Source organism: Peromyscus eremicus, chromosome X (assembly GCF_949786415.1).
Source record: "Peromyscus eremicus chromosome X, PerEre_H2_v1, whole genome shotgun sequence".
Classification (NCBI taxonomy): domain Eukaryota; kingdom Metazoa; phylum Chordata; class Mammalia; order Rodentia; family Cricetidae; genus Peromyscus; species Peromyscus eremicus.
The window spans coordinates 91,616,231-91,643,461 of record NC_081439.1 but is presented as its reverse complement, the minus strand read 5'-3'; the positions used below and the strand labels follow the sequence as shown (position 1 = coordinate 91,643,461).

Here is a 27,231-nt window from a genome sequence, read left to right as displayed (position 1 = left end):
GCCTCCTGAGCTTTTCCCTGCTCAAAAAAAAAAAAAAATGGTAATCGGGCTGGAGAGATGGCTCAGCGGTTAAAGGCTAGGCTCACAACCAAAAATATAAAAAAATTGGAAATCGTACCTGGTACTGGAAACCTAGCTAACTACTCAGAAATACAGACTGAAAACAATGAACCCTTATTCACTGATGGTTGAAACTATGTTTCTTGATGTTTAACATTACATCCCTGTACCTAACATGGCACCTGACAAATAATAGTACCAGTAAATGCTTATTGAATGAATAAATAAATCACAGTAGTAATGACAGCAAGACATTTTTTGAGCCTCAGTTGTAGTTCATTTAATCTTCACACCGATGCTCTAAAATAGGTCTGCTATTATTCCCACTTTGTAGAACAGGAAACCATATATCAGAGAAACTGTGCCTCACCTTAAGGTGTATAATAGTTTGTAAGGGAAAGCAGGAACATCCTGGCTGTCTCTTGACCATTTGCGCTGTCAATGTTTCTAAAGATAAGCCAAGTAGTCTATGAAGCAGATCCAAGGTTCTTTGTTTTTCGTTATCATGTCCTCTCCCCAGAGATCCATCTTCAATCTCCTCCATTATCCCTACTGACACATACATACATCACTTCTTCCTTCTTACTGGAATGGCACTCATTATTTAAGATTCAGTTCAAATTCTACCTGTTTGACAAAGCCTGCTTTGTAAACTCTTGCTATAAGAGCTCTCTCCCACTTTGGAACTCAGAGCCCTCATAGACCATATTAATTATTTGGCACTTGAAAACTACATAGCATAGTCTCCAGACTGCAGAGTCAGATAGGAGAGGGTAGATTTAAATCCCAGCTCTGTCAATTTACTAGGTGTATGACTGTGGGCAAGTTACTTAACCTCTCCACCAAGGAGCATGATCTTTGAACTGGAAAGAGAATTAAAGCCCAAGATAGACGAAGAGATAATAGGAGAGTCTGTAGCTGCCTTTAATGAGTTCAAGTTTCCAGACCCAGACAAATTACACCCAAAGCTACTGAGAATGTACAGATGTGATCACAGTGACGGTCTTGGTAGACTTTGAGAAACTGTGGCCAAAGGAAGAGGTGAGGGGTGCAAAGAAGAACATAGCTTAGTTTTTATAAAGGTAGGCAGTGGTATTAGGTGGGAGTGAATATAAATCTTGGGAACACAATACCGGTAAGCATGGCATTGGTCCTTGGCAAAAGTATAGAATGTACTATTAAGCAGGTCATTTGTGAGCTTTATAGAGAGCGGAAATAACTAGAGGTAAGCATGAGCTCACAAAAGCAAGTCATGCCTAACTAAGCCCATTTCCTTTCTGAAAGGGTATCTACAATGGAGAGATGACAGAAACACCATACCTTAGGTATCTGCATTTCAGCAGGATCATTTGAAAAGTCTTCTACATACTCATATGGAAAAATAGGAGCCTGGATGATAGCAAAGACTTACATGGAATGTTTCAAGTTTGAGTAAGGTTGTTAAAAGTGATTGCTAATGAAGAGGAGACTTTAAGGTGGTACTGCAATAGTTTACTCTATACCTTATTTCATTTGATAAATTTATTAGATGTGCAAATAAAAACTTACTAGTGTAGAAAATGCATTCTCTTTTACATATATAGAATATAGAGATTCATGAACGCACACATACTTATAGAGTGGTATCTCTAGTAGTAAATGTCCAGGGAATAAGGTACCAACTTCTTCAAAAGTCATTTAAGGGTGTAATCATGAAAGAAAAGTTTGGGAAAAGGGATAGATTGAAATGCACAAGAAGATGAATGTACAAGCTCACCATGGAAGTTAAATATAAAGTCAATTGTACAAATACACATTAAGAGTTCATGCAAGAAACCACAGAGGGTTTTAATTAAGCTACAAGCTCCACACAGATCAGGTTTATTCTCCAAAGACAGTAAGCACAGAAAAAGATCTGGAAACTGTATCCTATGAGGTATGCTGTAGAAGACCTAAGGATGCTTATCTGGAGAGGAATGGCTTGCTAGAGCTTCTAAATGGCTGCTGTGTAAAAGAGGAATTAGAAAAGAGTTTGTGTGAAGCTAATGTTTGTTCAATCTAAGAACAACAATTTAACGATTAGGGAATGGCCAAATATAGAATAAACAGCTTTACATAGGGCTGAATTTTCCAGATTATCTGGAGGCTATTTTTGTATTGAACAAGAGGATAGATATCCTCTAACACTAGTGTTCAGATTTTATGATTTCCTAGTTATTTGAAAATTATGGAGATTGAAACGATGGCTGAAGATGAGCCCAGGCAAAACATCCTCCCTTGATTTCAATGTCAAAATCCTACATAAGTCAGAGTTGCTTAAGAAATAGCTCACCAGGAGATTCCAGCTAGATCAAGAACAGAGAGGGAGAACAAGGAAAGAGAGACCATGATAAATGAAGACCCCATGGGAATAGGAAGAAGCAAAGTGCTAGAGAGGTCCCGAGAAATCCACAAAGATATCTCCACAATAGACTACTGGCAATAGTCAAGAGAAAGCCTGAACTGACCTACTCTGGTGATCTTATGGCCAAAACCCTAACTGTCGTGGTAGAACTCTTATTCAATGACTGACGGAAGCAGATGCAGAGGTCACCACCAGGCCCCAGGTGGAGCTCTGGGAGTCCAATCAGCGATAAAGAGGAGGGATTGTATGAGCAAGAGTTGGAGCCCCCACCTGGAACAGGCCCTCTGGATAAGTGAGACAGTTGATAAGCTTGAGCTGTTTGGGAGGCCCCCAGGCAGTGGGACTGGGACCTATCATTAGTGCATGAGCTGGCTGTTTGGAGCCTGGGGCCTATGCAGGGACACTTTGCTCAGCCTGGGTGAAGGGAGGAGGGGACTGCACCTGCCTGGACTGAATCTACCAAGCTGATCTGAATCCCCAGGGGAGTCCTTGCCCTGGAAGAGATGGGAATGGGGGGTGGGTTGGGGGGAATGCGGGAGGGGATGGGGGGGCGGTGGGAGGAGGAATGACAGGGAAATCTGTGGGTGATATGTAAAATTAAATTAAATTATAAAATAAAAAAAAAAGAAATAGCTCACTCTTGAGCCAAACTGGGTGACAATATTTAAACGCCTAATTCTCCAGGGCTCTGGAATTTTGTATTGCCTCTAACACTAGACTGATTTCCCTCTTTCATAAAAAAAACACAGAGGAAAATGTCAAAGGAGAAGTCTCAGACATTTAGCTATAGAAATATTCAGATCTGTGTCATGAAAAAATACTGGTATGGGGTCAATGAGTAGGGAGAGCATACTCCCTCTCTCTCCCTCTCTCTTTCGCTCTACCCTTTCCTTCCCTCAATCTCTCTCTCCTCATTTCTTAGATCTTCAGCTAAACAGAATAAGGATTGGCACAGGGGTAGAGACAGAGTGTACTAATTTTTGGTGCAATGGTAAACAGCACACTGCGCATGAAACCTAATGAATGAGATGATGGCAGCATTCAAGGTTTGTGAACATGAAATTGATAACAAAAATCCTAAGAATAATATACTTCAAACTGTATCTCAGTGAAAATCTGAAGAAAGAGGGATCAGGGCCTCTAGTGGGATTCAACACAGTTATTTTCCAGGGAGCTGAGCATGCCGCTAACACTTCTTGGTTGGTCTTTCACAGCAAACAGTTATTTGCTCTCTTTTTGCCTGACGCTGCTTGGCAGAATCTCTACACTGCACTGTTGCTAGAAATCGGGCTTCTAACAGCTGCCATGGAATCAAACTCCGTTCACCTCCCTTCTCGTTGCTCTTGGCCAAATGTTACTTGCTCTTTCACAAAGTGACCATTATGTCCCTGCACTCTATTAGGTGCCCTTTCATTCCCACTTCATGCCTAAGTCCTCATTGCTGTCATAGAAGAGCCTGTTAGGACCATGTCTGCAGCCTAGCTCACGACAACTTTGCCAACATTTGAACAGTTTTGTTCTCCATGTCCTCTCTCCAGTAATGTCCATGTCGGCAGTTCCCCCCGCCCCGCCCCCGCACCCCTCCCCTGGGACAGAGGAGTTAGAAACCTATCAGACCCATTTCCTGAAAGTCCTATTTCTCCTTGAAACAGAAAGGCCTTTCAAATGTGGCTTTCTGGGTTTTCCAGTTTGCTGGTGGGTGGATCTGGAGTGGGCATCCCATCTGCACATCTGGCAGGGACGCCTTCCAGATTTTCCTTGTGACTCAGGATCAGTTTCTGAGTGCTGGGCGGGGCAAAGGCTCCTGAAGTCGCTGTGAGGCACCTCCCCCTGTGAGCAGAGATTGGTACAGCCCAAATAGTTTTCAGGTTAAGAAAGCCAGAATCTTTGTTCAGCTGCACTGGCTGAACAGACTTAGTTGGGTTACCTGGCTAAGAGCAGCCGCCGCCGCCGCCGCCGCCGCCGCCGCCGCAGCCACAGCACCAGGGCTCCTGAGATACCTCAGGTGAGTAGAGCGGGTGTCTACAAATCTAGTTTAAATTTTTACTTTCTGAGATGTAGCTTCTAAGAGACTCAAAGGAACTTCAGGTTTATAGTTAATCAAACTTTGCATCTCTTAATGTTATGGTTTGTCTGGGTCGAACATGTGTACGTGTGTGCGAGTGTATATTAATAGCAGTTTTGAAACGTCTAAAAAGAAATGGAATTTTAGGGGGCTGGATGCAGTGCTTTTGGTCGTGTAGCGGTAAGATGTTTCTGGGAGCTAGCTGGTCAATTTTCTGGGTATGTGCTGTTCGTAAACACTTGGTAAACAAGGACAAACCTATGAGAAAAGTGCGAGGAGAGAAGCTGGGTGGCTAGCAGTTCCCCCTGACCCAGAGTTATAGGTGAAGCGTTTAAATTCAGGCACAGTCTTGGCGCCACACTGTGTGCCCCAAGTCTGTAATCCCTTGAAATGGGGTGCGCAGGCTATGGACTGCTACACAGTGAAGAGTGGCAGCTAAGGCTATCTTAACTCCCTGTCTGCACAGTTGGGAGCCCTTCTTGCCCTGGAGACAGGTTGATCTTGTCTACTTTATTACCAGCCTCTGGGTCTGGTTTGGTTTCCCTCTGATTTTATCTTAGGTTTAACTTTTGAATTGCAGTCAAGCTTCCAACCCCCACCCGACCCTACTACACAGCTGCTGGGGCTTCACTGGGCTCCTTGACCAGGGCTGGCTCCAGCAATGGTCAGGGAGCTGCCACACATTGCAGTGGAAACAAGTGGGTGTGAGGATTTAGGACTCGAAGTTTGGTGGAAAGCACGTCGGAAAATTCAGCAAATTCTACTGTTCTGCCTGTTACAGCAAAATGCGTCCTGGTTTGTATTAATGTTTTTATTAAACTTCAGCAAATGTTTCATTTGTTAATCTTTGTTGTGAAATTACGGGCTCTTTATGGTCTGTATGAATAAACAAAAATCATGGGGGGTTGCTAATTAACTCTCTCTTTCCCTGGGCGTTTCTGTGTGCGAGCACGAGCGCGTGCACGCGCGCGCACGTGTGTTCATACATGCACATGCCCATGACCACATGTACGAACACATGCACATATACTCTTGTGTATGCATATGCACTCATGTGCATGGGTGTGCACAAATGTGTGTGAATACTTTGTATTTGAACAGCATTCTTTATTCATCCTTAGAGTTTCCAGTGGTCCAGGAAACAGATTAAATATTTACATGGTCAGGAATAGGTTAAAAAGCAGGCTTTCTATATCTTTGCAAGTTTTCAGTTCCTAAATTAAAAGCAGAAAACAGCCCCGTTGTGACCCCAAAACAGTTACTTTGATTATCCTTGATTTGAAATCATATCACCTTCTGACAGTTTGCAACTCAAAAAACAAGACTCCTACATGGATTCTTGCAAAAAAGGACAGTGGGAATGTTCAAAAGAAATGTCTTGTAGTTTTGTGTCTGTGTGCTGCCTTCCTATCACAGTTCTTTCTTGTTTCAAAATAGAATCTTGGTGAAAGAGTCAGTAGGTTCCAGTTTTAGTGCCAACTCTGTTACTATGTAACCCTGGTAAAGTCGCTTCACTTTACAGTGAAAAGAAGAAGTTGTACTAACTGGTTCTAAGAGTCCTTCCAGAAAAACATTGTATAAAAATCAGAATTACATTCTCAAAATACTGTAAAATTAGACTTTCAGGATAAGCTTAGTCAGCCAAGAGAGCAAGTCAGCCAAAAATGGGAGGTGGAATAGGAAGCAAAGAATGGCAGAGGGGCCATTTTATATAGGTCTTTTAAATGTCAACGTGTGTCTTATTTTAAGCATGTGATCATATTTCCTGTTTCTAAGAAATGAGATTTAATTTGCTAAAATTAAACATCCCCTAATACAACTGCTATATGTTAACTTATTTTTAACAATCAAAAAGCACACTCACGTACTTTATTTCATTAGCTCTTCCCAATAGCACCCTGAGGTGCGTAGGGCAGCCATTATATTCCTGTTGTGCCTACGGAGAAACCGAGGGTGAAAGATGTTATCTACAGTAAGTAAGGCCATTGGGGAGTTGATCGTAAATCTCCTGACTATGCACGATCTTTTTATGATTTTTGATTTTCTTTCTTTGAACACAGAGTAAATATATCCTATGGAAAACAGTAGAATTGATCAGGAGAACTTTAAGGATCCTTTCAGATCCCAAAATATCTGACCAAAGCCTTGACTCTCAACAGCCACATCTACATTTCCTGGCAGATATGTAACCACAGATGTAAGACAAAATTCTACTTATGCAGAAATGGAAAGCACTGTTCTCTGGGTAGCGTGTGGATGCTGACTTTGTATTCTCCCCATCAAAGCCCAATGAATGTCCTCCATCACCTCCAGTAGTGGTGATAAGATTATGTATACAGTAGGGCAGAGTTAGTCTCCTGTACTCGATCGCCTCCTTTTTTGCTTTACCTTTAATTTTTGTAGACTAAAGGGGCGAGGGTAGCCAGAGACAGTATCATCGGAGCCATACTTCCTTGCTGTACGTCCCTTTACTAACTTCCATGTAGGAGTCTTGAATCCAAAGGGATTTGTGAGCCGAGATCTGAACTCTTTCTATCGATTTTGTTTTAGCACTACTTTGGTGTCTGTTTTAAGGGTGGCCCACAGTTACAAAGCAAATGATTTTCCACTAAGAATCCACCTGCCTCCTCAGAGCTTCAAGTCCAATGAGCAGCAAAATCCCTTTCTCCTGGCTGCAGCTTTGAGTTCCACGTGGCAGTCTCCCTCCATTTTCCCCTGGCAACTTCCCACATGCTAAGCCTGCCCCGTCCATTGTCTTGGTAGACACAGTGTCCTTCACATTCTTTCTTTAGATAGTGGGTCTGAATTCTAATAATTCTGCCTAAGGCTATGACCTTAATGACAAGCCTGCAGTTTGTTCTGCCTAGCCACAGTTGCCACTGGCCTTCAGGCCACACAGTCGCTCTTCAGAATTGTTCATACTCCAGAGGTTACCTAGAGATTTGGGGGTTGTAGTAAAGCCCTAGCTTTTATCTTTGTCTATAACCTTTCCTAATGTGGGATCACTAATTTAACGACCATCTCTTTCATATCATCACATTGTGCAGTAGAAGAGTAAGAAAGAAACGTTCCTGTCTCCGCACACCTCTGCTTTGAGAAAGAAAATTGTTCATAGTTATACCAGCCTATACATTTCTGGGTTTCCACATTTTCTGAGAGCTAGCTAATGAGCCCTTGGATGCAAAGGGTTTGAATTCTCTTTAAACCATCATTAAACCATGAAAATAAAGAACCTTTTCAATATCCACCATGGCAATAAATTCTAGGCAGAATGCCTCAAAGTTGGGCATCATGTTTGCTTTGGAGGATTTCCCCATTTGAACTAAAAAAATCCTTTCTCTAAAAAATGCAGTGACCAAAAGATGAAGTGTGGTATAATGGAAAACCACACATCAGGTCTGGCATTTCACAGAATGGGGTTTGAATCGGTCTTGCCAGTTTCTAGCTGCTATTTCTCTGACTTGCCATTTCTGAGAGTACAAAATGAAGGGCCCAGGTCGTATCTTACAAATCATGGCTGCTGCAAAGAACAAGCATGCTAGCCAAATTGGAAATATACATTTCAAATAATTTGTCACATAAACATTGATTTTCTACTTAAGACAGTTATCTGTTCAACAAATATTGTCTGTATAATGCTGAGATGCTGAACGAGGTGCCTAGCAATAAGAGGGTTTTAATGTATATTTTGCAACCACAGGGCACTTTCTACTTATTCAAAATTGGTTAACACTAACTGTCTCAGTAGTTACAGCTATAGCTTAAGGGGGAAGGATACATGTCTCCGATCTCATGATAATGATACTGAAGCACAAAGAGATCAAGGTCCTAGAGCAAATCGAGCACAGTTGTCATGTTCTTTAGTCAGCAACGGGTGTCAATTCCACTGTGCAAGTCCATGTAATTCTTGGGGATTGAACTTAGGTCACCAGGCTTGGCAGCAAGTGCCCTTACCCGATGAGCCATCTTGCTAGCCCTATTTTGTTGTCTTTAAATCAAGCCTAATTTTGTTGAATTGATGCTGCCTCTGTGTTTAGACAGGCTCTCTTTGTAACAAATTCCTCTTGCATGCTCTTGTGAGCCTTACTAGTTGACTGATTAGCAAAGGGGACTTTGTGAGAGCACATGGCTTTCCTGGGCAGGAAATACCCATTTATCCAGAATATTCAGGCACTAGGAAGTTCTGGCAAACTAAATGTCCTAATTGCCTCAGACTGTCCCGTATTTACAGCCCCCAGCCTCTGGCAATCCACCAAACCTTCTAGGGAAAGCAAGAAGCTCAGGGTTATTTGCTGTAACTCTGAACGCACATGAAAATTAGAGTCCATTTGTAATCGGCTCTGAAAAAGGAGCCTGGGCAAACACTCAGGTTGGCTCTGTTGCTTAACTGAGAATTATTACTGATGCCACCCGTGATTTCAAATACAATGTTTACGCTGACATCTAAAACAAGGGAACAGGCTTGAATCTGGCTAGCAGAAACCATGTTGGTGTTTTGTAGTATTTCCATAATTCTTAATTTGAAAAACAATTGACAATAAATAAGGCTTTGGAAAAATTGTGATTATGTTCATTATCTCAATATTTGACTCAAGAGAAAGGACATTTTCCTTACACATATCTTGCAAATAGCTTTGCATAAAAATAACATTGAGAATTTAGATTTAAAGATTTATAATTTTCAATCGGGGGAACTGTTTCATCACGAGACAGCACACTATGATACTAAAGTGCATGCAAAGACCTAATAGACAGGTGTTGTTGATATTATTACTTTTAGAAAATAATAAATGCCACAGTAGCACCTGGAAGATGGTTTGCTGTAAAAGCATGGGGAGCTGAATTTGAATCCCCAGGACACACAGGAAGTCAACTGCAGTAGTATACATGTGGAATCCCAGTGAGCTAATGTAGCCAGTTTGGGGGTTTGCTTTTGTTCTTTGTTTTTGTAAATTTCACCCATTTTTTTTTTTAGAACTCTGAACCATAGGTTTTCAGTTTTGATTGTACTGCATTCATAAAATCATTGGAATAAAGTTTTAATGTAGCTGACACCATAAAAATTTCACAACATTTTTTCATTTATTACTAAATGTCGGAGGAAAATTGTTTAACTCATTACAAAACTATCCTTGTGAATTCAAGTAATGACACAGAAAGATCTATTATCACTACAAAGCTATTTAAAATAAAATTTTAAATTATCTTCATACAAATCAATTGTTAAGGATATTTGAATGCAGTCTGCCAGACTTTGTATTTAAAAAAAAAACCACTATATTAATTTTGTTTAGCTAGGTGGAGTTTTCCTTTATTATTTTTTTTCAAAGAAGAAAGAAGCAATAGTGTATTATATTGCTATGGGATAAAAACCGTCAGTCAAATTAGTGTAATTGAATTTCAGAGGCTGCTTTTTGATTTTGGAGTCTGCAAATGATTGTCCATTTTGAAGGGGAAAAAAAGACCATATAATCTTTCTATCTTTTTATGTGTGCTTGGAGGCCATCTGCTGAGCTCTGTTTCTTACATTAGCCTTCTCGGCCAATAGTAAAACAATGATCAAATGAAGGCGGTTATGTGAAAGGATTTGTTAGAATTTAAAGAGGCTGCTTCTCCCCTGCAGCAAGTGTGCAGCTCTCCAGCACACCAACTCATCCCGAGCACGGTAAAGAGAGTCTTTCTCCTTTATCACCCAGTTTCAACTGAGCTTTCCTGAGGTGTTCCAGGTCAGCAGAAGTGGAAAATTACCTTTTACATCATAATGATTCATGCTTAGCTGACAATCTGCACATCTGTTACTTATTTTCCCAGTGAGACTGTTAAAGTACACATCCCATTCGGCAGATAAACAAACTGAGGTCCTCAAATGGTTAGGTGCTTACCCAAGGCCCAATATTTACTTGAACTTTGACTCTTCTTTTCTTGAACGTAGTGTCTTTGCCTCAGTCTGAAGGCTCTGGGAGGAAGCCATCTCAGCGACTGCCGTTTGTGGAATTTCAGGTAATCCCTGAAAGACCTGAGAAGTTCCTCCAAAGTAATATTTTTTTTTGTCATTCTAGACTTAGTTGGCAACATGGCTCCTTCTCTGAAGCTCTTCAAAAACCAAAAGTACCAAGAACTGAAGCAGGAATGCGTCAAAGGTGGACGGCTTTTCTGCGACCCCACCTTCCTGCCAGAGAATGATTCTCTGTTTTTCAACCGTCTGCTTCCAGGAAAGGTTGTGTGGAAACGTCCTCAGGTAACTCATTTTTCTGTCTCCTTGATCTCTGTCTGATTCCAAACTCCACCTAACCCACTATTTCACTTACATTGACCTACTGTTAAGAACAAATTGAAAGTCAGTCTTCTTTCCTCCTTTCACTGTTGAGTTATAATTAACAAATAAAAACTATATATATATATATATGAATTATATGTTTCCATATGTCTACACCATTTAAAATGACTAACATAAATGAATTGACATATCTATCACCTCACACAGAGGCAGCTTTAAAGTTTGCTTTAGCTTGAAGAGACTAAAAATTTAGCTGATTAGTCATATAAAAAGTGCAACAGCAGAAAAGGAAATACACTGTGCTTATTTTTTTTAGAACTTCATTTGAGTAAACATTGCAATCTAGGAAGAAATTACACTCTTGTCTCTTTAGTTAGCTGCCTGTCATACTAACTTAAGGATAATCTCAGATCAATGAGGCCAGTATCTTCTTAGACAGTGAAATAATTTCTATGTAGAGAAATCAGAGCTTGCATTGGGAGAGTGAGGCTTTTGAACTGTTTATTAGATATTATCTACACTGTCATTCCAGTGTTAGCTAATGGGATTTACATACAACTGCAGTCTTTCAACACCCATTAATATTAACTACTAATAGTTATTGTGGTTCTCAATGGAACATTTATATGCTGTGTCTCACATCAGGGTTCAACAACTCTACATAAGCTGTATATGAGCTAGAGCTCAATGTACACTAAGATATAGTGATAGAGTCTGGAAAGAAATCAGCTTTATCGAGGGGTTATAACTGAAAGAAGGATAGTATATTGGAGATGCTTCCCAATGACCAGGGATATAGGCCATGGAGAGATAACATAAAGGGCAAGTTCTTGGACCTGAAGACTCCCTTTGTCATCAATTCAATGTTTGTCCTCTTTAAGGAATCAACACCAGTCGTTGTTGCAATTTCCACCAGTTAGACCAGTTAAACTCTTAAAAGGAGTGCTAAGAATCACTTTAGTTCATACACATGGCCACCAGGTGGTGCCAAGATACATTGGTTTCAATAAGTCCTTTTTTTTTTTTTTTTTTTTTTTTTTTTTTTGTTATACTTGAAGAAAGGGATAGGCCAGCTGAAGTCTTGAAGTCTCTTCTTTAATATTATATTTTTATGAAGAATCAAATGTCCTAGTGACTAGTGTTGGCTCACAAAGAACGATACCTATTAAACGTATAAGACCGAAACTGACTTGTCTTCAGATGCATCTTACCCCTCAGTCGTGGCTCAGTTCTTTGTACTTTGTCTTCTTCACCCAAATTTTGTAGATTTAATTCTAGCTGGATTTGCAGGGAAGGAAAAAAAAACTTACTCATTATGGCAAACGTCTATTTTTTCCCTCTAAGGCAAATAATACTCCTTCTAGAGTAAGGCTCCATGGTAAGGGCATATGTGTGTGGATGGGTGGAGAATAAATGGGGGGCAAAAGGAATTTGCATTTATGACATGCCTAGTATGGTTGGATCCTACTTTGGAGCTCTCTATACATCATTTCACTTCATCCTTATTGACCATGGCTTAGCAAGGTAGGTATGTTACAATTTCTTTCATGTAATTCACATTCCTTGTTTAAAAAATAAAAGGGAGCTCAGCATTGTGGCACTTGCCTTTAATTGCAGTACTCAAGAGGCAGAGACACGCAGATCTCTGAGTTCAAGGCCAGCCTAGTCTACAGAGCAAGTTCCAGGACAGCCAGGGCTACTAGAGAAACCCTGTCTCGAAAATCCAAAAATAAATAAATAAAATAACAGGGGTCTGCAACATGGCTCATTGGGTAAGAGATCATGGTTTCTACAGAAAGTGATTTTAAGGTGTTTTGTATTGTTTACACAATCAGATAAAGTTGAATAGACTTTTGTCCTTTCTCCAAATGCTATATTAATTTTAAATTCTGTATTTCAAGTAGTTTTCATTTTTATTGGAAGCACAATTTATATCACATGGAATTTATATGTTTGAAGTATACAATGTGACCTTTTTTGGTAGATTTATAGAGTTGTGCACATATTACCACAATCCAATAATACAACAATAGTTGCATTAATTGGTTAAGATTTCTATGTTCTGCCAAACTGAACAGGGGAAAGCCACTGGGCCTCAACCCTACACAATAACTATAGGCAACCGAGGAAAACTGGGAATGGGAGAAGTAGCTTTCTTCCAAGGAGCTCTGAAAACATTCATGTAAGTAACTTATACAGACTGAACAGGTTACATTTAGGAATACGTATGTATGTACATATACATATATGCATTGCAATAACAATTAATGAAAAAAAGAGGCCAGAAATTTGAAGGAGAGTGGGGACGGGCATATGGGAAGGTTTGAAGAGAGGAAAGGGAAGGGAGAAATGATATAGTTGTATTATAATCTAAAAAAATGAGAAAAATAAAAATCAAAGCTCTTCACATTCATTCCCAGTGAGTTACCCCTTGTTCACCAGCCACCACTATTCACTTCTATTTTATCCAGATTTGTCTATTGTAGACTTTTCCACTGAAATGTAATCTTAAAGTTATGTAGAGTCTTTCACTTAGCATCTTGTACAATGACTTGGTTGTTTAGACTGGATATTGAAATTGAGCTTTTATTCCTAGGTTCCATACTGAGTTCTCTTTGGAAGGAAGTGAATGTTGTACTGGTGATAAAATGTTCACACAGAAATAAAAATTCCCAGAAAGTGAAGTTAGATCCTTGAGAGAGCATGCAACATTGGTCTGTGAGCCCAGATCTACTTATAAACTCCCCATCTGGAGATGGTTGGATTTTCTAAAGATAAGATAATGGCAACTTGGGCTAGCTCACACAGCCCTCAGATCCTGAATGGATATCTTATGCCAGTTAGCCTCTAATCCTTCTGGGAATGGTTAATCATGAAGTACTTATTGAAGGGCTGGCCATATCCCTATCTGCTCTCCCAGCTAGATGGTACATAGTGCTTTTGAAATTTCCTCCACTCTTCTGGATGTCGGTTATATAAGGAATATTTTATTTTACTGTGGTTCTTTGTGTTTAACTCTGAATTTCAATGCTTGCTGCCATAAAATGTTACTTGCATATATAATTGCTAAAGGTCTGTATGTAATTGTTCCAAACAGAGTGATCTATGAAGGGCCACAGATCTCATAATTGTAATTCCCATTCCACCAGAGGTTTCTGGGAATAGGGATGAGGCAAGAAAAAGTGAGACGTCCCTCAATGCTCAGCCAAGATAATATATTTCCTAGAAAAGATGCTTTCTTTACAGAACATTTATCTTCGGGTGAGAGTATTTGGGGAATACTCCAGCTTTTCTTATGTTCAATTTCTTGGTATTATGTATTCTCTACCTAAGAAATTATTTTGCTTTGCCAAACAGCTCAGTTCAAGAATTATTTCAACTGTGCCAGCACATCTGGAGTCATTAGGAACACAGCATCTCCTACAGCTCCTCACTACTCTCAAGCCACCCAGATATTATGGATATGTGAGCAGTGGCCTTTCCTTGAACCCCACTTTTAACACGCCAACATAGCTCAGGCTGAAATGTTCAATCTATGCTCTGCATCTCAGCTTGGAGTTCCAGAAAATTATCTACAACCTTCCATCTTTAACCTCAACAGGAAGCTATCCAGTGTGTCCCAAACTACAGTAAAAGTCACTTAAGAGCCATTTCATTATTTTTGAGTTATTGCTGAAATGTTCTTAAAGCAGTTAGATTTGCATTGGCTCATTCTTATCTTTCTAACTCCTTGGCTGTTTCCTAGTCTTTAAATGATTCACATAAGAGGTACAAGATATGGCTTTAGAAGACTTGTTTCATGTCTTTCACATCGTGGCACTTGCTTGTAGTACAAGACTGATTTATACTTAGTCACGACTTCTGGAAATAGACGCCTATTGGCGATATTTTTTCTAAAACCAGGAGCTGGAAAAATCTTTCAGAAAAATGGAGTGTTGAACAAAGGGCTACAAATTAGTATGGATATCTATGCAGGAGCTTTGCAATATTATTCCTTTACGCAGGATCATTGATAAGCATAAAGATAAAGGGATGAGTCACCCGAAGTCTTGAGGTCCCTTCTTTAACATTACACTTTTATGGAGACTCAAAGGCTTTAACCTAGATGTCCTCGTGACTAGATGACTAGAGATTTGAGTGGCTGTCCCCATCTGATGACCCTGTTTCTTCATCTGCAAAATAAGAAGTTGACTAAATGGTCTCTAATATTCCTCATGGTTTTGATATTCCATGACTGATATTGTGTTTTAAAACCCACTGTTAGGTAGTCTATGTAAAATGTTGAAGTAAAGCAAGGTTGTAATGCATGCTATTAATATTAACTATATCCAACTCATACAAAGAAGATACTAATCGCCAAGTTCCTCATATTTAATCTGTTTATGTGTCTTTTTGCTCCCTTATGTGAGTAGAAGTTCACACATTTAAAGTATTGACTGGGTGTAGACTCCTGTTTATCTAAATTAAACAGAATGCAAAATAACCCCAACCCCTAGTAATACTACATAAAGCAAGGAACTATTTTGCCTTAAAAAATATAAAAACACATTTTTCACCTATCAATACTCACTGCGCTGCTTTCTATGTCAGGAAACAATGCTATGTTTTATCTGTTTCCAAGAAATTATTGCATAACTTCACATATTGCTCCAAATAAAGTGCCAATGTCTGACCAAGGGAGGAATGATGGTGCTTCTTAATTTCATCTTAGAAAAAGAGGAAACAGAGAGGAGAAGATGCATTGGCCCTAATTCATCCAGTACACCTGCTCTGTGCTCAGTAAATGAAAAGAAAAAAACAGCTGACAACCCATACACTATTTAGATAGTAGTCTCCTAAGATAAAAAGTGGTGACAAGACACCAGATATGCATCTTAAACAAAAAGGGACAGAAAGTGCAAAGCTGAAAACCCACCTAATCCTTTCCTTTTGGCAGGTTGATGCCCAATTAATCTTCAGTTTGGATGTGTCCCTGCCCAGAAAGTCTATTTCTTTCCAGAGCTATTTTGGCTTTTAACGGATATTTGGAACGCTTCATTCTGTAGACCAGACCCTTCATCAAGGAGAATTATATCCATTACAAAGTAGACATTATACACCAGAAAAAATAGCTGGTTCTATTTAATAATTTTAGAGGATGTGGGTCTAGATTTTCTTTCCATTTGCAACTGGGATTTATTTCAGCAGGGTATGCAGAATGTCAATTTATGTGCCAACAGCCCGTCCATGAAACTGTTTCCATTTATCAAGACTTAATTGGGATTTGATGTCTTTGAACTCTGCAAGTGCTAATGCTCTGAGCCACATCATGCCTGCAATTATACAATGTCATGTATAGTGCTATTCCTTTGCTCATGCCTGCCGCTCTATCTGCTGTGCCTCAATGTTTCTGCCTTGCCCTGTGACCTATTAGTAGCCAGCTCAAATATTCGATCACTCACTACAATATCCATTCCATCACTAGATGAACTTTGGGGATTCTTTCTTTCTAGGCACTGATTATACTTTGAAAGCAGCTCCATTTTACTTTCATCACGTTTTGTTGTAGTTCCATTATTTGACTTTCATTGTTCCTACTCGCAGTGGGAATGACCCAGTTAATGATATACTGAAATAAAAACACACGTGTATTCCCCTAGGAAATACTGCCCCCACTCTCCAGCCAGATACTTTTGGAATGTACACCACGGGGACAGTGTCCACTGAAGTAGTCCTGTGAATGGCTCATTAACACCTGCTGTTAGTGCTGCTCTCATTTATATTCATATAAAGGTGGGGGTTGGGAAAGCTGGTTGTCATGGAAACTGCTGTTGGTTTTGCTTTGTGTTAGAAAAGGACTTCCTATATGGTCTCCTAACTCATTTTTCCTAGAGAAGGCGATGCATTAATGGTCACCTCTGTCAGACCTTGTCTCTTAAAGGTAATTGCCCTTCCAAGCATGGATACTTCAGGGAAAATCTCATCCTGACAAAAATGAGATCAGATTGCAATGTGCTAATTCTTAGTTCTACTCTTCCAGTGTTCACTGCTGGGGTTAAAAATGCCTCCAAAGCCCAATGGCAAAGGCCTTCCAGCAATACAGGCCATCCTCTGATTCCATTCTCTCTTTCCGTTTCTAGTCACCACATGGTCATTTTCTGTGCATATGCTGCCCACTGCTTTATGTTTTACCACACATCTCCCCAACCTTCTCTTCATCCCAGAATCTATAAAAATCCTATCCACACTTAACCCTATCTCCTCTATAGGCTGTTCTGCTTATCTCAGCTTCTAGTGATCCTTAAAATCCTCCTCCCAGACTCCTGCATAACAAATTACTGTATCTCCAGGACATTTCTGATGACCCCCATTTGATTGTGGGCAACATCAGCAACCACCAGCTGATCCAGGGGAGACTGGGGAACAAGTCAATGATCCCTGCATTTTCCTGTTTGGCTGTTCAGGAGTCACACTGGACAAAGGTACGATCTTTTCTTTAGGCTCTTAGTCTAGTTCCACTTTCTTCTTGAATAACTTGACAGAAAATCAGTTCCTAACTTTTTGAGATCATTCTATTTTCTGAAGTCAGAAGCATTATGGTGACTTATTTCTGTTAGTAAGAATGGTCAAAAACACAGACAAACTGAATTTTATAGTGAAAATCTGTATGCACTGCATTCCTTCACTCACATTTTGCTGGACTTGCTCTGTCATATATACTAGTTGCTCTTTTGCTGTCATCTGGACTGTTTTGACTCAATAGTTCTTCATATTACGTTCTTTGTCCCACTTTGTTCTGAAGTGAGTAGAAGCCAGGAAGTCATTAACACACACACGCATAACAGCAAAGGTGAGAAAGACAGAAATGGATCCTTGAAAAGGTGCTAATAAATTATTAATAGTACAAAAATTCCTTTAATATTCAGAGAAAATTGAAAACAACAAAGAATATTCGAATTGGGACAATAAGCATTTTCCTAATAAAAACAAATTAGGAATATTTATGTGCAATTGTTATAATAGAATTCCAAAAATGTGATTTTATTATTGACATGACTAAAATTCATATTATGTAGAATAAGTCTACATGAAACTCTAGACATGCAAACCAGAGTAAGCACTGCATTTTTATTGGTTTTAATTTTTAAGATTTTTTACTTTATTGCTTACTTGCCTGTGTGAGTATGTATATGCATGTGTGTGTGGAAGGGTGAATTCCCATCTGCATTCATGGAGGCTAGAAGAGGGCATTTAGTATCTTCCTCTTGCACTCTTGACCTATTCACTTTGAGGCAGGGTCTATCCCTGAAGCCAGAATTCATGTTTCCTCCACTAATCTAGAAGCCATAATGTCCCCCAAATCCTCCTGTCTTTCCCCTCTGAGGAGCTGGGATCACACTTGGCTTGTTACCTTGGATGCTGGGATCCAAACTCCAGGACTAATGATTATGGAATAAATGTTCTCAATAAGTGAACCATCTCTCTGATCTTGATATTACTTTTAAATGCCTTGTTCATGTGTTTAAACATTTGATCATGAATCTACGTGTATCATTTAGTTTATTGATATCTATGGGGACCACTCCAACTGTCTCTCCAGTATCCTATGTATTCTGAGCAACAATGGTAGGTACAGTAATATCACACACAGCAAAACTGACCTGTGGAAACAAAAGTTGTGGATAAAACGCTTTGGGAAGCTTCCATTCGCTATATGGTTTTCCTAGGACTTCACTATAACCTGTATATCTGAATATAGTCTTGTGAATAACATTTAACTAAATGTTCTTACCTTTCCAGGTAATTCCCAACCATAAGGAACAGGAATGGGATCCTCGAAAGCCAGAAAAATATGCTGGAATATTTCGCTTCCGTTTCTGGCATTTTGGAGAATTTACTGAGGTGGTAATTGATGACTTGCTGCCCACCATCAATGGAGATCTGGTCTTCTCATTCTCCACCTCCATGAATGAGTTTTGGAATGCTCTCCTGGAAAAAGCTTATGCAAAGTAAGGAGGGATTTGATGAATCCTATATCTGCGGTTATGATACGTGAAGAAAGAAAGATCACATTTGTCTTTGGGAATGCATTCTCTCCCACTCAACCCCAGAGTTAAAATTGGGCTGCATCTAAGTAAGATTTAAGACATTTCTTTAGCCCTAGCTCTGCCTCTCAGAACTCATAGATATCAGAGGAATCAACTGCTCTTGCTTCTGTTAAATCCTAGGTCTCCTAGGTAATCTTTCAGGTTGTTAATCTAAAGTTAACAAGGAATTCTTATCTCCTTTTAACCTTGCCTATCATCTGCCTATAGGAACAAGTTTCTACGTGGACTAGCATTTATCAACAGAACATAAGCCAGTAAAGTTTTAATTGTAATCTCAAAGTATTTCCCACTTCATATCCAGAGAAAAGCCAGCTGGTAAAGGTTGAACAGTGATTGTTTTAATTCTTGGGAAGATGATGTCCTTGACCTGGATAAATAATTTCACTAATATCACTCTGCATCCTTGCTTCCAGGATGCTAGGCTGTTATGAGGCCTTGGATGGTTTGACCATTACTGATATCATCATGGACTTCACGGGCACATTGGCTGAAATCGTTGACATGCAGAAAGGAAGATACACTGATCTTGTTGAGGAGAAGTACAAGCTGTTCCGAGAGCTGTACAAAACCTTCACCAAAGGGGGTCTAATTTGTTGCTCCATTGAGGTTTGTGTTCACCCCAAACAGCTACTTTATGCTTACTCTTGGCAAAAAAGATTAACAAAATTTAGCAGGGAGCTTTGTATTTAACCCAGAGATTCACAAAAAGAGTTAATGGAACTCAGAAAGCTAACATAGGCATGGAGTACTGCTTGGAGACTGAGGTACATTAATTTTTTTTATCCCTTTGAACCTCAGTAATTCCACTCAGGGCCAAGGAACCATCCAAGTTGATGTAAATAGCTTCTGGTAAATTATTAAGTTGGCTCCTGGATGTTGAAGTTATAACTGTTCCCTCAAAGAATAAATCTGCCCTATCATATTTTTTAAACAAATCACAGTTCATATTAATGTAGGACAGTGATTATTTGGAATTTGAACTTTTAAATTAAGTTATTAAATTACATTATTTTCTCTCTTTCACTTACTTTTGTGATGGATTAGATATCAGGGTCTAATTTCCATCTGCATAGGGACAACTTGATTCAGTCAGGCTGGGATGAACCAACTAAGGGAGAAGGGGATCCAGGACTTGGTGTCCCAATCCTATGACCTTATGTATCTTTCTTTGCTACCAGTCTCCCAACCAGGAGGAACAAGAAGTTGAAACAGACTGGGGCCTACTGAAGGGCCATACCTATACCATGACTGATATTCGCAAGCTCCGCCTTGGAGAAAGACTCGTGGAAGTCTTCAGTGCTGAGAAGCTGTATATGGTTCGCCTGAGGAATCCACTGGGAAGACAAGAATGGAGTGGCCCCTGGAGTGAAATGTAAGTGACATTTCACTTTCATCACTACACCTCCAAATCTCTGTAGTTCTCAGAAACCTAACTCTCTAGATTGTTAGTAGACTGTCAAATAACAGAGACATCTCTAAGCTCTAGTCAGGTATGGGGTCTGCAACCCAGTCAGCGATAAAATAAAGCAGGTCTAATCCTCATTCATTATCTTCTTTTTGACATCCTGGCAAGCATAATGACTTATCTGTTTATTCTTTATTTGCTTTTAGTTCTGAAGAGTGGCAGCAACTGACTGTAACAGATCGCAAGAACCTGGGGCTTGTCATGTCTGATGATGGAGAGTTTTGGTGAGAAGTCTTTCTGCAACAAGGAATTTGGGTCTCTCACTAGAAATACATACTAAGTTGAATCTTTATTTCTTTCCCCATTCCTTCCATTTAGGATGAGTCTGGAAGATTTTTGCCAAAACTTTCACAAACTGAATGTCTGCCGCAATGTGAACAACCCTGTTTTTGGCCGCAAAGAGCTGGAATCAGTGGTGGGATGTTGGACTGTGGATGATGACCCTCTGATGAACCGATCAGGTGGTTGCTATAACAACCGTGATACCTTCCTGCAGAATCCTCAGGTTAGAATTAATTATTGTCCATTGCCTCCAAGCTACCCAGCCAATAGGAATCCAGATCTTGCTTTGGTTCTCTCTAGAGAATTCATTTAGCATCAGGTCTTCAAATCTATTGTGTAATATTCATCAACCACAACCCCTAGGGATTGACTCAGATGCTCCTAAGACCCAGAAGACAAGGTCTCTTTGGGGAGACTTACCTTGGAACATTTTCAAATGTGAGTCAGTTTCTTCAGCTGCCTCATCCTGTTCTGAATGTTACAGCTCATAACTCTTGCTTTCTGGTGATGGTCTCACACAGCAGAGAGAAGATCTACTTCCAGATGCTGTCTCAGTTCTTCCTCCTTTGTCTTTACTGCCCAGTTGTTCACCTGATACTCACACACACATCATACTTTTAGCCCCTTTCATATAGGTTACACTTCTAAAACCCATCCTTATAACTTGTTTTTTCCTTTTGAGAATGAGGTACTTTTTCCCTCAGGATTTAAATCACTGCCCTGTCAGTTTCTCCTTCCATCTATCTACCACCATAATCCTGTTATCAGTGACATTATAGGTGGTCAGGCCAGGCACATCCCAAGAAAGCAACAACAAAACTCCCACAAGCATCCCAAGCCTGAATTTATAATGACCTACATGAAGATGTGTTAAAGCACAGCAGATGTAACTCTGGCTATGCTATTGCCTCACTGCCCACGGACAGGTCTCTTCTTCCTACAGATCTTATTGCCCAGGCATTTTAGAGAACACTGAGGCTTGAAAAACTGGTTTACTTAACTCATAATTTTCTTCGTACTTTCCATCTTAGTGACCCCTATAAAAACTTCATTATTTTTACCCCTCCCCAACATCACTCCCACTTAGACCCCTAGAAAGGTTTCAGGTACTAGGCAACTGTACCAAACTGGGGGAATGGCTTCTCTGAATGTATATACACAAGATTGACCTTTGGGGGCCCTTGTCTGGGTTGCTCACATGTCTGGATTGGCTGAGGACTATGTGGCAAAGTCTGTTGAGTTGGATATGAATGCTTTCTGTCTTTATGAATTCTGAAGTGTTTCTGTATATAGCTTTAAACACAAGGGTATAGTAACAGGAAGAAATGAATAACTTAGCAGGAACATACATATTAAAACTTACCCTCCTTGGCACCAAAGACCTAAAAATGGAGTTGCTTCTCAGTACATGCTGGATGCCACAGAGAAATGCAAGTATAATGATCTTTACTTAGTAGTGAATTAATTTTCTGTGATATCATTGTCTGGTTAATAGTAAAGCTCAGAAATGAACCCGAGACTCTGCTTCCCATTATAGATTTTTATCCCCTGAACTTTAGGCTAGATAATCTTAAATTGGTGTACTAATTCATCTCTTTGATGATCCCTTTCCCTCAGTACATCTTCACTGTGCCTGAGGATGGCCATAAGGTCATAATGTCACTGCAGCAGAAGGACCTACGCACTTACCGCCGAATGGGAAGACCTGACAATTACATCATTGGTTTTGAGCTCTTTAAGGTAAGAACAGCATTTAGAGCGTAAAGAATAAGAGCATTCAGAGTCTACATTAGCAGGTTTTAGAGGCAGGCAAATTAGGAAGGGATAAAGAAGACAGCAGAAGTAGAAACTTCTAACGCAAAAGCTCTGATCTTAACAGAGTAGAAAACGTCCTCTTCCTTGATTCTAGGTGGAGATGAATCGCCGATTCCGCCTTCACCATCTGTATGTTCAGGAGCGTGCTGGGACTTCCACCTATATTGACACCCGCACTGTGTTTCTGAGCAAGTATCTGAAGAAGGGCAACTACGTGCTTGTCCCAACCATGTTCCAGCATGGCCGCACCAGCGAATTTCTACTCAGAATCTTCTCTGAAGTGCCTGTCCAGCTCAGGTTTAGTTTTATTTTTATCTTCAAACTCTTGTCTCTTTTCTTTTGAGTTCTTTTCACCCATTTTCCTCCATGCATACAGTCGATGAGACACTATTCTCAAGCCTGACCTCACTAATTGAAATGAAAGTGGTCAAAATATTTCTCAGAGTAGAGTTACGGAAAATCCCTCAATGCAGATCTGAGATTTAGAGCTCTGATCCGGCATTTAGGAGGAGGGGCCCATCACTTATGCTCTGCAACTTGTAGTTTATCTTCAGCTCCCTGGTTGGTTCTATCTTTTTATGAGTCGTTAAGCTCCTCTATCTTGTTCTCAGTGCAGCATAGCTTAAGCTACACTTTACTCCAGCTGCACCCACTTGTATCTTTAAGTGCCAGTCCTGCAATCCAGAGAAAAGAAAATCACCCTCATAAAAACATAAGCCATGCCTGTGGAGGAATGGGTTATGTCACCCAGCTCCTTACTTGATTCAACAACGAAGTCTACTCAGGCAGGTCCAGATCATCATGAGGTGACATATTTTTTTTTATGTTCTAGGGAGCTGACATTGGACATGCCCAAGATGTCTTGCTGGAACCTGGCACGTGGCTACCCAAAGGTGGTTACCCAGATCACTGTTCACAGTGCTGAGGGCCTGGAGAAGAAGTATGCCAATGAACGTAAGAACTGCAGGGGTGTCCAGGAAAGCCAGCTGCTCTTTCAGTTACTGATTATGATTAGAAAACATTATCAACGATTATCTCCATTGGTATTTTCAGTCCAGAGATTTCAAGCCTGATAGAGAATAGGATGTAAACTTTGTTGGGAAATGTCTACCTAGCAGTCACTTTTCTATACCTATATGACACCTCCTGTTATGTGGAAATTTCCAGGTTGACTCTGTGAAATCATAGCTTTTTGCCCCTCTAGGAAGGAAACTTTAATTACTGCATTAAAAAACAAGTGCCACTTTATTCCAGCTGTAAATCCATATCTGATCATCAAGTGTGGAAAGGAAGAAGTCCGATCCCCTGTCCAGAAGAATACTGTGCATGCCATTTTTGACACACAGGCCATTTTCTACAGAAGGACCACTGACATTCCTATTATCATCCAGGTAAGAATGAACAAGAGATCTCGGGGAGTTTATGTTCTCTACCACATACTATATTCTCCCAAGTACCTCATACTTTCAGGATGCAGAGCACTGGCTCTTTGTTGTGTATTTAGTTTGTACTGAGAACACTTCTCATTAAGCAAAACATCAACTTCATTATTCATCTTTACTTTAAAGCACTTTACTTTATTTCTCATAGACAGAAGACCATATACTCATAAACACATACTATAAAGTCCCATGAACAGAAATATTTGCTAGTTCTGTTAACTACTATGTTGCTGGATCAGTATGGATAACTTCAGCCTGACAGTATTTCTGACAATACTTCTGATCAGTTGCCTTTATGTAACAAACCCACAAATAAAAGATGATCCCTTGATCTAATTTCATCTCTATTGCTTGGGACATTATCTTCTCAATCAAAGGACTATCAGGAAAAGAGAAGAATGTCTCTTGATGTACATGCTAGATAGATGTCACTAGATGCACCAGTCTCATGGTTGGCTCCTCACTTCCTTGTTTTGTCTCTTCAGGTCTGGAACAGCAGAAAATTCTGTGATCAGTTCCTGGGGCAGGTTACTCTGGATGCTGACCCCAGTGAGTGCCGTGATCTGAAATCTCTGTACCTGCGTAACAAGGGTGGTCCCACTGCCAAAGTCAAGCAAGGCCACATCAGCTTCAAAGTTATCTCTAGCGATGATCTCACTGAGCTCTAAATATCCAATATCAGAGAATCCTGACAGTTTTCCATCTTTTTATGTCAGGTACCAGGTCTTAGCTAAAATTCACAGTTACTGAAACTCCACATTTATTAACGTTTCCTCTTTTCTGATGTTTCCCATACCTCCCGATCCAAGTAGCATCAGTAGCTACAGAACCTATATACCTCCAGCAGCTGGACAGGGGGAGGTGACAGTCCCATCTGGAGATCACACGTTTGCTGAGAAAAGATCCTTAGGGCTTAGGGCTTCCGGGGGTGAGATTCAAATGGGACAATAACAAGAACCTGGACATGCTACATGTGTCTCTGTTGTTTCCACTTGCCCAACATATCTTCCCTGTAGGGCATGTTAAGGAAGGAGGAGAGGCGATCAAGGCCAAGCTGGTCTAGCCTGACATCCCATCTCCTGACTGACACTACAGATTTACCAGCAAAACTTTACCAACAGCAAGAGCTGACTTTAATGGTCCCAGTCCTTACCAACACCACCACCACCACCGGAAAGTGTAGTCTTGCCCTAACTCAAGTCACTCCCCCATAGTGTTTTATCTTCATGTTGAGGAAGCTTCCTAGGTGCTTAATAAGAGCTGGAGTTCAATGAGGCTGAGAAAATGAGAGGGCTTGAACTTCAGCAAAGTGGAAGCCAGCTGTGTGCCACAAGAGGGAAAAGTGGAAGAAGCTGCAGTGGGAGACAAAGCCTCAGTCCCCCATCCATCCACACACACCTACACTCACACATGCGCATGTAGGTGCGCACAAACTACCATTCAGACAGTCAGTGGGCAACAGTAAGGACTAGTGAAGTATCATGCATACCAAAAAGATGAATGAATCCATTCAGTAATAGGTCAGCCAGTTTGGGGTCCCTGACTACAATGTGAAACCTCTTGCTGCTGCTAGATTTACAAACAAGCCCATTGCCCTGTGCTTCCTAATATCATCGGTACTAAAAATGCTATATGGGAACTTGAGAGTCTGGGTCCTACCCAGACCCCTCAGGCTTCTCCCTCTGTTGGGAAGCTCCACTCCCCAAGGGTTTGTTTTTCAGTGTGTCTACAAAATTTCCTTGTGAATCAGTCATTATATGTGCTTCCCTTCACCCTCATCTATCAGTATTCTGCCGTTTTTCAAGGCCCAGCGTAAAGTCCACCTCCTCCATGAAGTTCATTCAAATTCTACCCCAAACCTCACCTCCAACAATATTTCAGTGCTTTTGCAGTGAGGAAAAAATAAACATAGTGGTAGTACTTAGTGTAGTTCAGCATGCATTCATTTAAAAATACATTTTGTAGCTCCTTTTTTACCTTAATCATTTTCTATCACATGTTGCAGTCTTTGTAACTTTTACAATGCCTTTGCCACAGTGCCTTACACAAACAAAATCACAATAAAGTTCATACTCAATAAATTGACTAGTCTTGACTAATTAATGGTGTCGGAGGGATGGCAAGGGTGGTAATCTATTGAGACATTTTTCAGAGCACAGATGGTGGGTGCTTTGTGAAACTGTAGCCCAGGGGTGAGTCCGATGATTTCAGTCCTAACCCAAATCATGTAGCTAGAGTTTTCTTGCCTGGCCCACAGTCAGGACAAATCTCTCTCACCCGCCAGTCCCACAGTCACTCAGACCCGACCAAGTAAACACAGAGACTTATGTTGCTTTCAAACTGTATGGCCGTGGCAGGCTTCTTGCTAACTGTTCTTATAGCTTAAATTAATCCATTTCCTTTAATCTATACCTTGCCACATGGCTCGTGGCTTACCGGCATCTTCACAAGCTGTTTCTCATCGTGGCGGCTGGCAGTGTCTCTCTGACTCAGCCTTCCACTTCCCAGCTTTATTCTCCTCCTTGCCCCGCCTATACTTCCTGCCTAGCCAACAGCCAATCAGTGTTTTATTGATTAATTAGCAACACATTTGCCATACATCCCACAGCAAAATCACCCCTTTCTGATGAAGAAATCTTAATTAAGGGCGGGAGTTCAGTGACACTGTACCATAAGAGCCTGAGATCAGCTGCACTCTGATGGTGCAGTTGTTTCAGTAGGTGGTTGGTAGATTTGTGAAGGGTCTTCTATTTTTATGATAGTATTTGGGGCTACGTACTTTTGAAACCTCCCTGTAGCTAAACTCAAGACCAGAACTGTCCAAGCTAGATCTTCCAAAGGAAGATCTTCTAACAAGGGAAAATAGCAACCTTCTTCCTAAATCTTCTTCAGAATTAAACGGATATAGAGCCTTCAACTTATTTGCTGGTTCACTCAATCTGCCATCCTAAACCAGGCTAGGGAGGAAGTTTCTCTCATTTCCCTTAAACTATGCCACTTGATTAGAATGGATGTCTCACCAGGGGAGATATCTCACTCAACAAAACAACTCTGAAATACAGGTCTCACTTTCACTCCTTATAATGTTATCCCAGAACACATTATGGGTTTAAATACTGTATAATTTTATTAGAAATGGAGGTAATGTAATCATTCTACATGGTCACCAGATGGCACTCTGATATTACAATTAAGCTCAAAGACACATTTTTTTTAAGTATGAAAAATTTCCTCAAATTAAAGAGAGAGAAACCATTCCCTGTTGAGTATCTATTGTGTGTTTCATTTATTTTAATGTCCATACAAAACACCAGTATTCTTTCTTCTTTAAGATAAGGAAGGTAAGGGCCAGGCA

The 27,231-nt window shown here is 40.3% G+C and overlaps 1 protein-coding gene across 1 annotated transcript; it reads left to right on the top strand.

The window, feature by feature from the left end:
- The first annotated feature begins 4,382 nt into the window (after nucleotides 1-4,382).
- Capn6 (calpain 6) lies at nucleotides 4,383-24,785 on the top strand. The gene is made up of 13 exons (XM_059251055.1): nucleotides 4,383-4,448; nucleotides 10,568-10,746; nucleotides 17,115-17,246; nucleotides 18,565-18,773; nucleotides 19,286-19,478; nucleotides 20,051-20,244; nucleotides 20,484-20,561; nucleotides 20,656-20,842; nucleotides 22,237-22,359; nucleotides 22,529-22,731; nucleotides 23,267-23,388; nucleotides 23,689-23,825; nucleotides 24,362-24,785. Exons 2-13 carry the CDS (start codon nucleotides 10,582-10,584, stop codon nucleotides 24,542-24,544), a joined length of 1,926 nt encoding a protein of 641 aa, XP_059107038.1. The 5' UTR covers nucleotides 4,383-4,448; nucleotides 10,568-10,581; the 3' UTR covers nucleotides 24,545-24,785.
- The last annotated feature ends 2,446 nt before the right edge of the window (nucleotides 24,786-27,231 follow it).